At 30.1% G+C, this 16388-nt stretch overlaps 1 protein-coding gene across 1 annotated transcript; it reads right to left on the bottom strand.

The window, feature by feature from the left end:
• Positions 1 to 1390: 1390 nt before the first annotated feature.
• LOC114379862 (probable serine/threonine-protein kinase PBL5) lies at positions 1391 to 5859 on the bottom strand. The gene is made up of 5 exons (XM_028338651.1): positions 5578 to 5859; positions 4705 to 4958; positions 4066 to 4255; positions 3596 to 3987; positions 1391 to 2024 (listed from the first exon to the last, which is right to left on the bottom strand). The coding sequence occupies exons 1-5, from the start codon at positions 5675 to 5677 to the stop codon at positions 1713 to 1715; spliced, it is 1248 nt and encodes a 415-aa protein (XP_028194452.1). The 5' UTR covers positions 5678 to 5859; the 3' UTR covers positions 1391 to 1712.
• Positions 5860 to 16388: the final 10529 nt, after the last annotated feature.

The raw sequence follows: 16388 nt of genomic DNA, 5'->3' as shown, positions 1-16388 counted from the left end.
TCTTTGTCTTCATTCATACATTTTTCGAAATTTTTTCCAGAAGGTCACTCATCTTATATTTGCTCCAAATAAAACACACTTAATTGTAAAGTTCATATGTGATGGACTATCAAAAAGTATATGCATCTTATTGGTATAGGTAATATCAATTAATTCCTTTAAGTCATTCTTAATTGTACAGTTTCATACCTGCATAACTTCTAGATCCTTTTCATTCCAATGTGATTCGTCCAAGGTGTTACATGCCCATCAACTTCAGCTTAGTTCATTCTCGAATCACACCATACTAGGAGAGAGGTTTGTTCTGATACCATTTGTAACATTCTTCATTGTCGACTTCTTGGCAGCTCACACTACAACACTTCACACGATGACACTTCACTAAACTCTTCATTGGTCAAAATCTTCCGTAGGTAGTCATTTTCGAGACATCAAAAACTAACTCTGACACTACTCAACTTCTTTATAAAAATTGTTTTCAAATATTGTTTTTTTATTAGTTTTTAAAACTAAAAACCACAACAGATTTTATATGCTTTGATTTTTTGTTTTTGATTTCTCTTATAAGAAAATGAAAACACAAAGAAGAGCCAATTTTCATTAATGGTGTATTTGTATTGCAAAGTATAACCTTTCAAAAATCAAGTGTAAACAACAACACCGTGAAGTGCAATTGGATTTAGAGTGTGTTTGGTAAGATATTATTGTTTCTCAATAATATTCAATGTCATTGTCTAGTCAAATTTCAAGTTTTGTTATTCTTCCCTAATTGCCTTGTATTTTTTGGGTTTATTCTTAATTTAATGCATTTTCAAGATTTTGTGAGCCCTACCTGATTTTTTCTAGTTTTCATAGTTAGAGAGTATTCTATTGTGAATTAAAATAAAAAAATTACAAAAGCACAATGCGAAGGTTTGGAAGAACGTACCAAGTATAATAAATTAAGCCTATGATGTGTTTGTTAAAGAGCTAGTGAGGAAGATAGTTGGGTTGAGTCTCCAACTCTTGGAACCAAAGTTTGTGTCTAACACTGGACAACTACCATGTGAGGGAAGAAATGTTGAAGTCAATTGCCAAATTATGTAGGTCCTAACAGACTCAATTATCTTGCATGGCTTTGAAATAAATCCATAGGATTACAAAACAGTGGTTATTGTTAGAAGTTAAAATTCATGGCTAATTAGTAAAAAAAATCCAAGATATTTTCATTTTCTTGTCCAAGCCAAATCATCAAGTCATTCTTAACCACACGCTCGGGCTCTCTTATCTATCTATCTTTCTTTGCCTTCACTTCCAAAATCCAAGCCCATGTTCCTTTCAATCATGGCAAGATATCACCATCAGAGTTTCCTCATAAAGAACTTATGTGGTCCACTCGTACAAATCATTCTGTTCAAACATTTAGGATGCACTCCTAGATGGTGGACAATGAACTAGACTGTAGATCAAGACGAAATAAGTCATGTTATATCTGAGGCTAAATTCTAACGAAGGGGCAAAACACAAAAACAATTAAATATACTTCCTACAGAAAGGCATTTAAATACACATTAAAGGCAGCAGCTGACATTTACATTGAGGGGGCACTAAGTAAGAAAATTTCAATGAGACTTACACTTGATAAGGCACCTGTTATCTCCCCTATGAAACAAAATTTGGAAACTAGGCACATTGCATATGAACAGACAAAAAAAAAATCTATTTTCCTAGTTTTAAGATCTGTCTGTCTCATGCTCGATGCTTAAAATATGTCTATGATCATCATCATCCCTTTTCATCATCTGAGAAGGTGGACTCCTTCTAGAAGTTTGTGCTGGATGAAGTTGGGGATCATACTTCTGAGAAGCTAGGTAATTTAGAGCTGTAACCACGTCAACTATTACAGGCCGCATATTAGGCTGCTCTTGAACACACATAGCAGCAATGGCAAGAGCTTGGTATAGGCCTCTCACGGGATATTGACCTTCAAGTAATGGGTCAACCATTTGCGAAAATTTTCTCCTATCTCTGAACAAGGGTCTTGCCTGCAAACAATTCACATGTACCATGAGTCAATAATTTTGGAAGTGATAATATGAATTTAATCAATTCAGGTAATTTATCAAGTATACAATAAACCGGCAACCTTCAGTATTGAGACATTTATTTATTCTTGATATACTCAGTAGTATGAATGTGATCTGTTCACCTTAATGGAAAGATAAGGAGACTGAGGAGATTAACTGAGATTCTTATGTATGAGACACATTACCAAACAGTAAAAGCCAATAACTATTCATAATGTGAAGCATTAATGAAGAACACAAAATGAAAAAGTGGAGTAACTATGTGCTACAACCATTCTAATTTGACCATATTTGAGCTTTCCAGTTACCTATAGTTCCAGTTCAATAAAAACACAAAATAAGGAATAGGGATTCATTTTCGTGTGTGAAATAGAAGTACCCCACTTAAGGTAAATGAGGGCATGAAAATCAGTGTGTATTATTTCCAGTGACCAGCAAAGGCATACTACCGAGCATCGCCCTCAATGTGGTAGAATATCATTCATTTCCCTTGAGAGCTCAGATTTGATTCCTAACCAAGAGGCTAGAAAGGCTATCCTAGGCAAAGGCACTGCTTTGCACAATATGGTCTAGCTATTCCTTTGTTGGGCCAATGTAGTAAGCTTTTCCAATGGGTTTGGCATTAACGGGTGTAGTCACCATGCTTAGTATTGGGGACAGGTTTGGAGGGAACCATTCCAGCTTACCAATTTATTTTACCAAAAGTCTAAAAGAAAAAGGTAAAGGCATGCAATTATATGCATAATAGTAGTAATGACTTTTTCATAACTGTTTATTCTAGAAATTCAATAAGCACTTTAAATGTATCATTATACATATGATTAAAACTTCCAATTTTCTAAGATCTTTAAAAAATAGTTCAGTATGATGACACTTTTGACTTATCTCTAATGTGGGTCTCTAGAAGTATTGAAAGGGAAAAAAGTTATCAGCATACAAATTAATCAGCTAGCTTCAGAAAAAAGTCTAGCTATTGATCTTTATGAATGATTTCAAGAAAGAAATGGGATTGACAGTACTATTCATAAATGTAAATAATAGAAAGTAATTTATGATGACAATAATTTATAATTTTTTATTTTCAGTAGTGTCCAAGAAGTATGTTTTTAATCTGAATTTGCAAAATTGCGATTATATATTTATTATGTTTTACGAATTTTTATACATTTCTAAATATGATTGTTGCACGAATCATATCCTATATATTTTTAAAATAATGTATAGCTGTAGTGGATACGCTAGTATCGTATCTATGCGACATAGGTCACTACACTTCCTATAAATCCCACATTCAACAATTTAACTAGGTGCCAACCAGGATGCAAATTCACAGCTCTTCCAAAGATAATACAAACTAATCCAGGCTTAAAAAGTAACACCACTTGCTTTTATCTAATTACACTAATCACTCAAATTCTCAGCTACAACAATTTGACAAGAATAGTTTCTACAAAAGTAAATCAAGTAATCAACAAACAATCATGGATTCCAGAGTAAATAAAACAGACAGGTAAAGAGTAGTGACATACCCATGCAACTAGATTTTGTTCTTTGGCAGGTTTTGTATGGTCAATGGCTTTCCGGCCTGTAATAAGCTCCAAAAGAACAACCCCGAAGCTGTAAATATCTGACTTGAATGTCAACTGGCCTGTCATTGCATAATCTGGGGCGCAATACCCATATGTGCCCATAACCCTTGTTGAAACATGGGTCTTATCACCACTTGGGCCTACTTTTGCCAAGCCAAAATCGGACAATTTAGGATGATATCCCTCTCCTAACAAAATGTTAGAACATTTCAAATCGCGATATATTACAGGAGGCTTCATTTTATCATGCAGATACTCCAAACCCCTAGCTGCACCAGCTGCTATTTTCATTCTTGTGTTCCAATCAAGTGGTTTTCTACCTGGCCGAATATCTAGGACAATGGGAGAGGAAATGAGACAAGCCATTGATAAAAATGCTGCTTATGAAAAATTGAGATGATAGAATTTACCAAGCAAATGGTCCTCCAAAGATCCTAATGGCATGTACTCATAAACTAATAGCCTCTGCTCTCCCTCAGCACAAAATCCAATCAACTTCACAAGGTTAGGGTGATCTGCCAAACTCAACGTCAACACTTCAACAACAAATTCACGAATCCCTTGAAGTCCGTTAGGGTCAAGTTGCTTTATAGCTACAACCTAGACAACCGCTATCAAATCTTAGTCACAGCAAAAATCAAAAGTAACAATAAACAAGCAAACTAACGTGACGCCATACAAATTCATTAGCAAATAAATGCATTCACATTGACTAGAGCATTATCAGGTTCAATGCATCAATATTTCAAATTTTGCTTTATAGCTACAACCTACACAACCACTATCAAATCTTAGTCTCATGAAAAATCAAAAGAAACAATAAACATGCAAACTGATGTGGCACCATACTTATTCATCAACAAATAAAAGCACGACACGTTGACTATAGCAGAATCAGATTCAGTGCATCAATAATTTCAAATTTTGCCTTTTTTTTTAACAAACCTAATATGACGTCATACAAACTTATTAGCTCATAAATGCACAGCACATTGGCCAGGGCAGGATTAGGTTCAACACATCGAATTTCTATTCTTTTTCTAACAAACCTGGTTTATTCTCTCCAAGTGTCCCTTGTAAACCTTGCCAAAGCCTCCTTCACCCAAAAAACAATCCAACCTAAAACTTCCCGTCGCAGCTTCAAGTTCATTAAAACTGAATGTCTGTGCCCGATTACCATTATCTTTTCTATCCTGAGAAGCCTCCTCTTTCAAATTTAAACTCTTTACGTCCAGAGCAAGTTGATCACCTTTAGAACCATCTTCCTTATTCCCATTCACTCTGAAATCAACTTTGACACTATCTATAACAAATACAAAAACACACATAAACCAAAAGGGAAAGACATCAAACAAAATAACACAGAAGAAAATTATTTTAATCCGTGGAGTCTATAGAACCAAAACAAGTGTCCAAAGTGACAAACACAACTTTGGATTATGGATCTAATCATTCCAACCTCGCAACCAACCAAAACAAACACGAAATCGAGTATGGTTAATGTTAGTTTTATGCTACCAAAATCAGAGCATCGATATTGAAAGGCTTACAACTTCAAGAATTGCCAGAAGACACGTTCCATACAAAAATTATTTTAATACCAAAATTTTAATTACAAAATTCAATACAAAACAAAACAAAACATTTTTTTTCTTTCCTTTTGCATATGCCGTAACGAAAATTCCTGGAAAACACTATTTCAAAACGGAAACAGAAGCATTCGACGATCCCACCCCCGAAAAAACACGAACTTTGATCAATTTACGACACACCCACCAAGGAATCTTTACATTAAAACGAAAATCACTGAGAAAACACAACAATCAGCACGATCACACAAAATAGGTCACAAAACAATACGAGTGTGTCTGTGCGTGATAGTGAAATGCATTATAAAAGTAAAAAAAGAATGAAAATTTGACCTGTGGCAGTGAAATTGATGGGTTTCTGGTTGAGGGTGTCGCTGTAGTCTTCGGTAACCGATTTTTTGCTTGATTTCCCTGGGCAACAAAACCAACCCATGTTGTTTCGGTGCCCAAGCTCCAATTAGAAAACAGAGCCCAGAACAGAGGACCCTCTCAAGGTGAAGAACACAAGAAAATGAAAAAAAATAAATGAAAAAAAATTAAAATTAAAAAAAAGAGTGACACAAACTGTGTGTGAGAGAGAAAGAGAGAGGGGAGAGGCCTTTTCTGATGATTTTGGGTATTCTCGGTGCTCTAATATATTCTTGGTCAATATGAGGTGGAAATTAATTGTGAAACAAATGTTCCACAGTCACCAACAAGCCACAATAAGGACAAAAGGAACGAGGGGTATTTCTGTCATTTCAGTATGTGGGGGAATGGACTGTTATCAGCTGCGTTGTACTCATCTAAAGCCTAATTGGCCCCTCCCAGGGTCTGTTTCGGTATTTCACGATGCTTACTCGATTTGTTTTGGATTTTGATTAGATTAATTTTGAGAACATTCATTTGTATTTAAGTGTGATCATTTTAAGAGTTGACTGAAAATTTTTTTTGCTTAATTAGTAAGTTAAGATAACATTTAAAATATTAATAAAGTATAACTTATAAGTTTCATATTAATCAATGTTCTCAAAATTAGATTGATCTTAATAGAAATATTGATTCAAGGATAAATGTTTCTATTCGAGTCGAATCAATTTTAATAAAATAATTTTTTTAACATTTTAATATAATATCTTAATAATATTAAATAAAAAATAATATAATATATATAAATTAATAATAATAAAAAGTAAATTTTAAGTATCATAAATCATAATATTTTTAAAAAAAAATCAAAATAATGTTTTGAAAGATTTTTAAAAAATAGTTTTAAGCTAAACTAGTAAAACTAGTTAATCCATCAAATTTTATCGATTTTTTACCAGTTTAGTGATTTTGAACTGATTTTTAGGAAATGTTAGATCGAACACACGACCAGTTCCTAATCAAACTGGCTAGTGTGATCTAGGTTTGAAAACCATGATATTAAGAACTAATTTGTTATATATATTAACCACACAATTAATTTTAGGAATACAAAATTTATTTATTTTTTTACTATAAATCTAACACGTCACATCAAATATAGTTCAGTTCAGTTGACAACACATGTTAAATTTATAAAAGAAGATTTAAGTTTCATCACGGTAACACAGAATATATCATCGAGGAGGAACGATAGATTTTAAATGTGATTAATTTCCGGATTACTTCCATAACCTATTCAAAGAATCAAAATTTTAAAAAAAAAATTCTCGGAATCACACAAAAAATCAAAAAACCACGGTGGTTAAGAAAAACACAAACCATATAGAATTAAATTCACTTTACAACATGAATTTTAACCACATTAGTCACCTAACCAAAGCATGGCCAATTATACCTTCAAAAGTTCCAAACAAAAAGAAGTTAAAGAAAAAAAATACTTGTAAACTTACGAAAATGTTAACCATATACTTAAAGATACTATTTAAAAAAATAAAAATTGAAAAAAAATAATTAGAAAATTCCAAACAGTACACTTTTCTGTGATTTTTAATACAATCTTTCAATAAAAACTTTCTATTTATTGATTCTTTTAACTAATGTTATCGTTAATAAACCCTGAGTTTATTAAAATTAATTCTAGTCCCTTTTTAGGTTAAATCTTAAGTTATTTCCAAAGTTGTTGGTTGTGAAGATTGTTTTAATTTAAGCAAAATTGTTTAACAAATTTTATCATTGAAGTACATGACTTAACATTGTTTATATAAGTAAAGTTACTTAAAAATTGGTCAAGGACAAAAAATGATTTCTTAAGATCTAAAAGAGATAAATTAACGTATTGTAAGACCCATAAAATCAGGTTATACAATCTCTTTAATTATTTTAGCATTAAAATGAATATTTGTGTAAAGTAGTCAAATTTATGTGATATTTAGGACTGTAAAATTAAGATAAGAAAATAATTTAAGTAAATATGCATTATAAATACTCTTACATGTTAATTTTAACCTTTAACGTTAATTTTAAATATTTAGAAATAATAATTTTTTCAAAATAAAAATTATTATACTTTTCTATTTGTCATATAATAAATGTTTCTCTTAACAAAAAGTCATGATTTCACGTGTTTTAAAAAAAATATTAATTTTTACTTTCAAAAATTCATTTAAAAATTTAAAATAACTATTTGAAATTTTTATTAATAAATATATTGAATAAATTAAATTAAAGTAATTTAAAATAAAATCATTTCTCAAAATAAAATAATAATCAATAATTTAAAATTAATGAATATCATTTTATAATTTTATAATGGTACGTTTTTTTTAATATATACATCTAAGAGTGAAATAAGTTGAATTATTCATTAAGTCCACAACGCGGTTCACATTCAACTCAAATAAAATCAAATTTATTTACCCGATAAGTTAAGTAAATTTTGTTGCTTAATTTGTTGGAAAAGTCAAGTTTCGGTTTATTGAAAAACTTTTAAATTTAAAATAAAACAGTTTATTTAATTAAATAGTAGTAATATATAAACTTATAGTGACAATATAGCAGTTATTTAGATCCATTAATTTACTTTAAAGGCTTAAATTTGTTTGATTATAGTATATAACTTTGAATTTCTTATCATATTAAAAGAATAGTGTTTTTAACTTATTTAAAATGCTTTATGAAATTTAAATATTAGGTTGCAATGACTTCTATGATGCGAGCTAGTTAGCAACATTCATATCGTTGTCTTTTGATGAGCCCGCCGGTGGCACATTTCAACAACGCTTACAAAAGGCTTTGACCAAAAACATGTCCGGTTTCTCTCTAAAAATATTTATTCAATGGGGAAAAAGAAAAAATGGGAAAGGTCAACCTCTCCAACAATTGCAATTCCAGTCGGGTCCACACAATGACGTCATCAAGTCGGACCCACTTACCTACGCGTATCGCACAATGTCCCAACAAATGATCCTACCTCATTTCAAGAAGTACCTCTATTTACATAAAAGTACAAATATTTAATTTTATATTAATTAAAATATTTAATTTTTTTAATCTCAATAAAAAAATAAGATTATTTTTAAAACTATTTTTCATTAAAATTTATTATTATAAATAAAAAATTCATTATAAATAAAATGAACAATATTTTAGAAATAATATTATTAAATAAGATAAAATTAATTATATTTTAATCCATCATATAAAATTATTTTTTTTATATATGAGTATAATAAGAGTATTTAACAAAAAAAATTACTCCAAAATAAATATCGTATTTGATTTTTTTATATATCATTAATTACTCTTTTTCATCAATATCTCTAATAAATGTTATTTTAGTTTTTTAATCTAAGATTAAAATTATTCTCTTTTATTTATTTAATAAGATTATTTTTGTAAAATTATATACCTTTTTTTAATGTAACATTAATTAAGAGTAAATTAAATTTTTTTCTCTAATTTATTATTTATATTCAATTTGATCCTTTGATTTTTAACACTGATTCAATTTCTTCTTCTAATTTTAAGAATCCATTCATTTGTTTTTAAATATACATTTTATAAGGTTTTAAAATCATTTAATGGCTGTTTAAAACCGCCTTAATCGCTACTAAGTTTTTTAAACTGTCATAAAGTATGATTTTTTATTATTTTAAAAAATCAAGTTGAATCAACTAAAAAAATTAAATTAAATCTTAAAAGTAAATTAAAAGACTAAAAGAACAAATTTAACCTTCAATAGTATCAGCCACACCAATAGCACCAAAGAATCCATGCACGAAGCCATCTCCCATTAGTATCCCGAAGAAGTCCTCCATACCCAGCAAGCCCAGGATTAGAAACACAGCTACCATCAACATTTAATGTTACTTGGTTGCTACAACCCCTGATGCATTACCATTTTGGAGCTTCGAGCACTACTAGAGTCCGCAACATCCAAAAGAAAAACTCGTTGGACACTTTGAAGCGAGTTGCTTGTTCGCAAGATAATGGAGTATGGTTGCATTGTAAAGTTCTGGAACACTGCCTCATTTCTAGCTTTCCAAATTTCATCATACATATGATCATGCACCCAATCCAATCAGTTTAGAATAACACCAGCCAAAATTAGATCTGGTCTTACAATTTAATTTTGTAAAACTAACATATTTAAAACTCGCTTAAATTTGTTTTTTATAACTAAAATTAGTTTTATTTTCTTTCAAAAATTGCTTTCAAAATCGATTTTAAAACTAGTTTCAAATGGATCTAAAACTATTTTTTATATAAAAAATGGTTTAATTTTAAAAATGAATTGACACCACTAGAAATAAGTTATTTTATGACACCAATTTTACAACAAATCTATGTAGAAGTGCCTTAAAAAATGAGACGATAACAATTTTATAATTAATCAAACTTAAAATATTTGTTATAACACACATTTTAAGACAATTATTAAAAATGGCCTTAAAATGTGTCTGGGTGGTAATCATGTAATTATGAATAATGAAAATTACGACAGATTTTAGTAAAAAACCGTCTTTAATTCTCAACTTAAAATAAGCCCTAAACTCCGGCCTTCTAAAGCACTACACCTCCGTTGCAGCTCCCTCTAGCTTTGACTCCGCTGCAGCCCTCGCGCGCCCTAAACATCCCTCACTACCCTTACTCTCGATCCCTCGCGCGCCTTAGACCTCCCTCACTACCCGTACTCTCTACCCTCCCTCGCGCCCTAAACCTTTCTCGAAGTTTCCCGGCCATCGTCAACCACGCTGCCCTCCCTCGCACAGTGACTCACTCTACTCTGACGTGCGACACTCATTGAGACCTCTCTTGAAGTCGTGTCGAAGCTCTCTCCAAGTGCCCCTCCGTGAAGCCCTCCATCGCGCCCTCACCCACTGAGGTCCCCACCATTGTTCCTTTGAATTTATATTCTTATATGTACGCATATATATATATATAGATTGAGTGTGTTATTCCATGTTTGTTTCTGTCGCACAAGCCAATAATCATCGATAATAACAAAGCCATGATAGGGAAATAATGACAACGTCTGCGACCAATGAAACTACAAAATTGCAGTTACTGGTTTGGTATGTACAGAACTTATCCCAACTTTTAGACCCTAGGCATTTTTCAGCATTCGATTATGTCATTGTCTCCCATATTTCGTTATTTATTTTCTCCTTCGTTTGCCTTGTAAATAATTTGTTGTCGGTAAACAATAGGGTGTAGGCTGCAGGGTCATAAGTGAACAATATATTCACTCACCCGGTATTGAGTTGAGAACAATATATAACCATGTAACACGTCTAAAGACACATTGTCGATGACTGTCTTCCTACAATGTGTTCACCCTGTTAACCTCTCTTGCTTGCATTTGTTCTGGTTTACTTAAATACATTTTAGGTGTATATTGGTACACCTAAAGCTTTGTGTTGTCATTTTTAACTATATCAATGGAAATGAATTCTGTTGGTCATTCTTGTTGATTTGTTTCAATGGTAACTAGTAAGGGCGCTGGTTAACGGAGTAAAAGGGGAAATGTTTTATTGGATGCAAAAAAATGCACTCCCCTGTGAGTTTTAGATGTGCTCCCATATGATTTCCAATAAAACATTTTCTCTTTTAATTCCTTAACTAGTGCCATGAGGGGCACCTAATAGCAAGATCCTAAAAGATATAATGCAGATTGAAGTACATGGTGTTCTTTACTATTGCTAAGTATTTATTTTTTATTCTCTGTTTGATGGTTCGGAAAGAAAAATAATTTGTTGAAGGATTAAATTAGCCTTGTTACTAAATATCTAAGTGTAAATAGAAGAGAGTGAATGCAAAGCACATCATGACTTTCCATGGGTATATTAATTTGCAATGAATTTATAATTCGATAGACTTGCATATTGCCTAAATTTCAATTGCTACTTTTGTTTACCCATATTATTTGATTATTTCAAATATAAAATATCCAAACATTAAACTTATTTTTGTAAAGGATTATTAGAATAATCGATTGTAGTTAAAACATATATGTGGAAAGCACTAAAACAATCTTTTGGAGAGATTACATAATTATTATATATTTTTTGAATTATCCTTCAATTAAAAAAAATCTTCAAATAAAGCTAGAATAAATGATTCCTAAATAGGAATTAGATGTTTTAGACTCGACAGATCTTTTAAAAACTTAATGAATAAAATTGCGACTTATTAAATATTGTGACAAACATAACTTGCCTATTTTTAATAGAGCATCTTGTACCTAATTAATTGATTTTAAATGATAATGATAGGCCATTTTTAGTTACTAACCAATATGCTCAATATGTAAAAAACATATATTCTAATCTTAGATAAAAATAATCTTAAAAAGATTGACTTTTTTATCACGATTTTTATTGGAATCGTGTTAATAGTATAAGACTTTCAACAATATTAAATATAAAGATGGTTCCTAACCGTTGTAAAAGATATTTATTAACCATCGTTAATTGTCTTTTTTTTTTTTTTTTACAGTAGTGTGAGTTTAACTTTTTAGTTTTGTATATTGAAACCATGCACGCCCTATTGCTAACCGGTGTTTGATGAATACTTTAAAAAGTACTCACAAAATAAACAAATTTTGGTGATGAACGTTTTTTTTTCCTATCAGCTATGACATGATACATTTATAAACTACGTACTAAAATAAAGCATGAATAAAAAAAGACAATCAAACCAGATGCAGTAACTTAACCCAAGAAAAAGAATAAAAGAAAGACAAGAAATGTAATCATGCATGCTGAATATGGAAGGAAAAAAAATAAAGAATATAAATAGCTGTTTCATATAATAATTCTGAGTGTTGGTCACTTGTAGTTGAGTAACACATTCGTCTTTGATATCTGAAGTGTGCAAGTGTCAAATTCCGTAATGTTTAGTAGGTACGTGGTCGGCGCGCCAAAACAACATTGATCTAGAAAGTTCCACTATTCAAACATTAACCATAAATATAGACATCAATGAGTCTTGGCTAAGGTAGATTACAAATAATGGAAAACGATAGAATGAAATAAATAAGGGAAGGTTTAAGTCCACAAATACGAAAACATGTTGATGTGAATTTGATTTTTTATGATGTATATGAAAAATATTTTATTGAGAGAATTAAAATTTATTTTAGTAATTCTTGTATTTTAAGAATTAATCTCATGACTTATGATCATAAAACTACATTATTTTTAGAAGAAAAAAAAACAAGTAAATCATATTACCTAAGTAGTATATTATCTAATATTTTTAAATATAACTTTATTATTAATTAAAATTTATAAAGTAGTACAGTTGAAAAAAATTACTTATGATTTAAGGGGTAGTTGTTAATAAAGTTTAATTAATAATACGAAACATGTTTGAAAAGAATGTGTTAAAAGTGTGTTGATAAAAAAAAAATTCTTTAAGTAATACTACTGTAATTTCTTTTTAAAATATTAATTTGATAAGAAGTTTAAAAGCAGGCTTTTTGAAAGCGACACCCGTAACAGATAATTGATTAGGTATGTATTCAACCGTTTTAAAAGATTGCATTTTTTATTTTTTTTTGTATGATGGGTGCTAAAAGACATGCAATATGGCAAGTTACGAAACACGTGTCGCTAAATAGAAGGTAAAGTCTCTTGAGGTTAGATTAATGATGATGGGATATATGAGTAACAAAATGAAAAGTTAATATCATCACTTTGAAGAGAGCATAACAACTTTTCTTTTGATTCCCAATATAAAAAATAAAAGAATAAAACTTTTGTTTTGATATATATATATATATATATATATATATATATATATATATATATATAGAGGATATCCGAAGATCTCACACACACATAGCTACCTCCACAAAACTCCAACAAAAAGACTTCCACTTAACAAAATCGGTAAAATTGTATTTTTGGTCTGCTAGTTTATCTTCAATTTTGGATTTGGTCCCAGTAATTTAATTCACGAATTTGATCCTCTTATTTTGTAAAATCATGTAATGTTGGTCTCCTAGACCGTCGACGTTTACGTTAACAAGTGATGTTGACTATCACGTGTTACGTTCTTATTGGATGATGACTGTCACATGTCATATTCTGATTGGTCAATGAAAACAACAATGCATCTCATCTTTCATGGAGTTGACATCCAATCAGAATATGACACGTGACAACCAAATTTACAATTTTGCCTAAAATCTGACTATTTTCTTAATTTTTTTGTACAAATCATATAAAAATAGGCGGATGTTATAAATCATTCTATATTAAAATAGTACATGATTAAACGGAATCTTTAATATATTTTTAATAAGAAATTACTAAAAATTAGATTAAAATTTTAAAACGTACTTTATAAAGGATTTTATTAGGGTTGTGCAAAAATTAGTTTGGTAAAAAAATTAAACCGAATTAGTTTTAAACTGTTCTACCCGGTTTGATAGTATATTTAAATAGTCAACCTGATATAGAAATTGATTCAAAATCGAACTGCTTTTAAAAAATTGATTCTAAGTTAAACTAGTTTTTAATCAGCTTTAAATTAGTTCTAAGGGTCAAACCAGTTTTGAACTAGTTTTCGAACTAATTTTGTCATAAAAAAATATTTCAATAAAAATTAGTTTAGTTAACCGAAATGATTTTATAAAAATAATTTGATTAACCAAATTAATTTTATAAAATAATACACTTTTTTTTTTCTTAAACTAATTTGAGAGAAAATTCAATTCATTTTAGATTCAATTATAATTGAATTAACCACTTGAACACCCTAGATTTTATCAGTACGAGTTATATGATATGTTTCAATGTAGAAAATAATTGTATTTATTAGTTTGTACCAATGCTTTTAAAAAGTAAACCAATAATTAATGTTAGGATAAAATTATAACTGATTCATATTTGATGAGAACTTCACAAGTGTACTTCGATATTGCAGGTAATAGTACTTAAAGTAATTAATGGTGAGAACTTACAACCATTCTCTGGAATCAACTAACTGTCAATATACAATTTTCAAGGGCTGTTCTAATATGAATTACAAAGAATTATTTGTATTTTTTTCATTATAAGTATATTTTATACCAGATAATCTTATTTGAAATATTGACACACATTAAATATGTACATTTCTCTAAATAGAAATTCACATCTTAATTCGCCATATTATGAGATGAATACATTAAAAATTAAAAAAAAAAAAGACCCAATCCCATTAGCTATGCATTTGGTTTGATAGAAGAGAAGAGTAGTTAAAATTAAAAAAATAAAACGAAGGTTTTTTTTAGAAAATAAAAAAAAAAGAACGTGATAAAAGTTGAGAGGAATTAAATTAAAAATTACTGAGATGATTTTTCATTCTCTTTCACCTAAAATTTCTAATATGGATTTTCTTAACTTGTCTACCAGATTTTCTTAATTATTTAAATTAAAATTTTTAAGGTAATTAAACTTTTACCTTTAATTAACAATCATAATTCTTCAAGTGAAATTAAAGAAAGAAAAATATGAAGTTTAGAGATCCCTGATGATAAATGATTATTCCTAGCTTAAAGATTTACCAAGTTTGTATCTCAGGACTGAGAGCACATCTATAAGGTAAATTTTCATTTACAAAATATATCTCAAGCACATCTTTATGTGGATTTTTCACTTTTGAAAAGTGAATGTTTTTTTTTTCTTCAAAACATGCTTTCTTAGACTTGTGTCCAAAAAACAAAAGAAAAAAATATTTCTGTCCACCAAGAGTTGCCTTCTGGCTTACGCTAATAGGCGATCAAATCTTTTATTCACTAAGCCATAAGTGCCTAATTGATGAAGGGAAATCATGTATTCATATCTACTGCTTTTATTATTTTATTTTATGTATTGAACAAACAAACAAACAAAAATTTCCAAGTGTAAATGTGTAATGATGCACTTAAGTTTTTTATAAACCCTAATTTCTTCCCCCAAAGATAGCACCTGCACGGCTTTGTGATCATTTCAAATGGGTTACGCAACACACGAAGGAAAGGGGAAAATATTTGCATCCATTAAATTAGATGTCAGAGCTAGGTAACCATATTAAATTGAACTTTATGCATTGACAGAATCCAGATATAGGATATCTTATTATGATGTTATGCTCAGATGATTCAAATTCCAACATTTTGGGCAACTTAGTAGATGCTCCATTCATACAAGTGTTACTACTTCATTTTCTCTGAACAATCATAATTTTATTAGATATTTATAGGTTGAGATTGGGGTTTCTTTTATTAAGGGTTTGGTTTTGAAGAAAAAGGAGAGAAAGGAAGAGAAATTTTAAAAAATATGTGTGAATTCCACATCTTTGTCATACTATTTTAATTCAAAATGGCACTCGGTATCCAAAACTTAATAAAATTTGTAACAGCGCTTATTTAGGAGCACGGTTACTTGGAATGAAGTACGGATACATCTACCCACTTCATATATGCATTGATTTGCGTATGTTAACATTTTGATCACAAAAGCTTTCTTTAAAAGCCAACCTGGCATGTTATTGTTGTACATGAAATGGTGAATTTGAAGGGTGAGGCGCAGCATCATTGAGAGAACGGGTAAGATTGTGTTTGAATTCATACCTTGCAAAATTATATTGACATAAACCAAACACACTAATTATGTTTGGGAGTAATGAAAAAGTGCATGAGAGCCGGTGTTAGGAGTGAGAAAAAGAAACTGCTACTGCTAGGCCATTTTGAAGAATCCCTTTAC

Source organism: Glycine soja, chromosome 12 (genome assembly GCF_004193775.1).
Source record: "Glycine soja cultivar W05 chromosome 12, ASM419377v2, whole genome shotgun sequence".
Classification (NCBI taxonomy): Eukaryota; Viridiplantae; Streptophyta; class Magnoliopsida; order Fabales; family Fabaceae; genus Glycine; species Glycine soja.
Note: the sequence above shows the minus strand (reverse complement) of the source record. Positions and strands in the feature narration are given on the sequence as shown.

Bases quoted from the DNA above. Each gene is read 5' to 3' on its own strand.
- LOC114379862 (XM_028338651.1), bottom strand. From the start codon at position 5,677: ATGGGTTGGTTTTGTTGCCCAGGGAAATCAAGCAAAAAATCGGTTACC. The intron at 4,959-5,577 runs GTCAAATTTTCA...TATTTGTTATAG, and splicing joins CATCAATTTCACTGCCACAG to ATAGTGTCAAAGTTGATTTC. The intron at 4,256-4,704 runs GTTTGTTAGAAA...GCGGTTGTCTAG, and splicing joins ACTTGGAGAGAATAAACCAG to GTTGTAGCTATAAAGCAACT.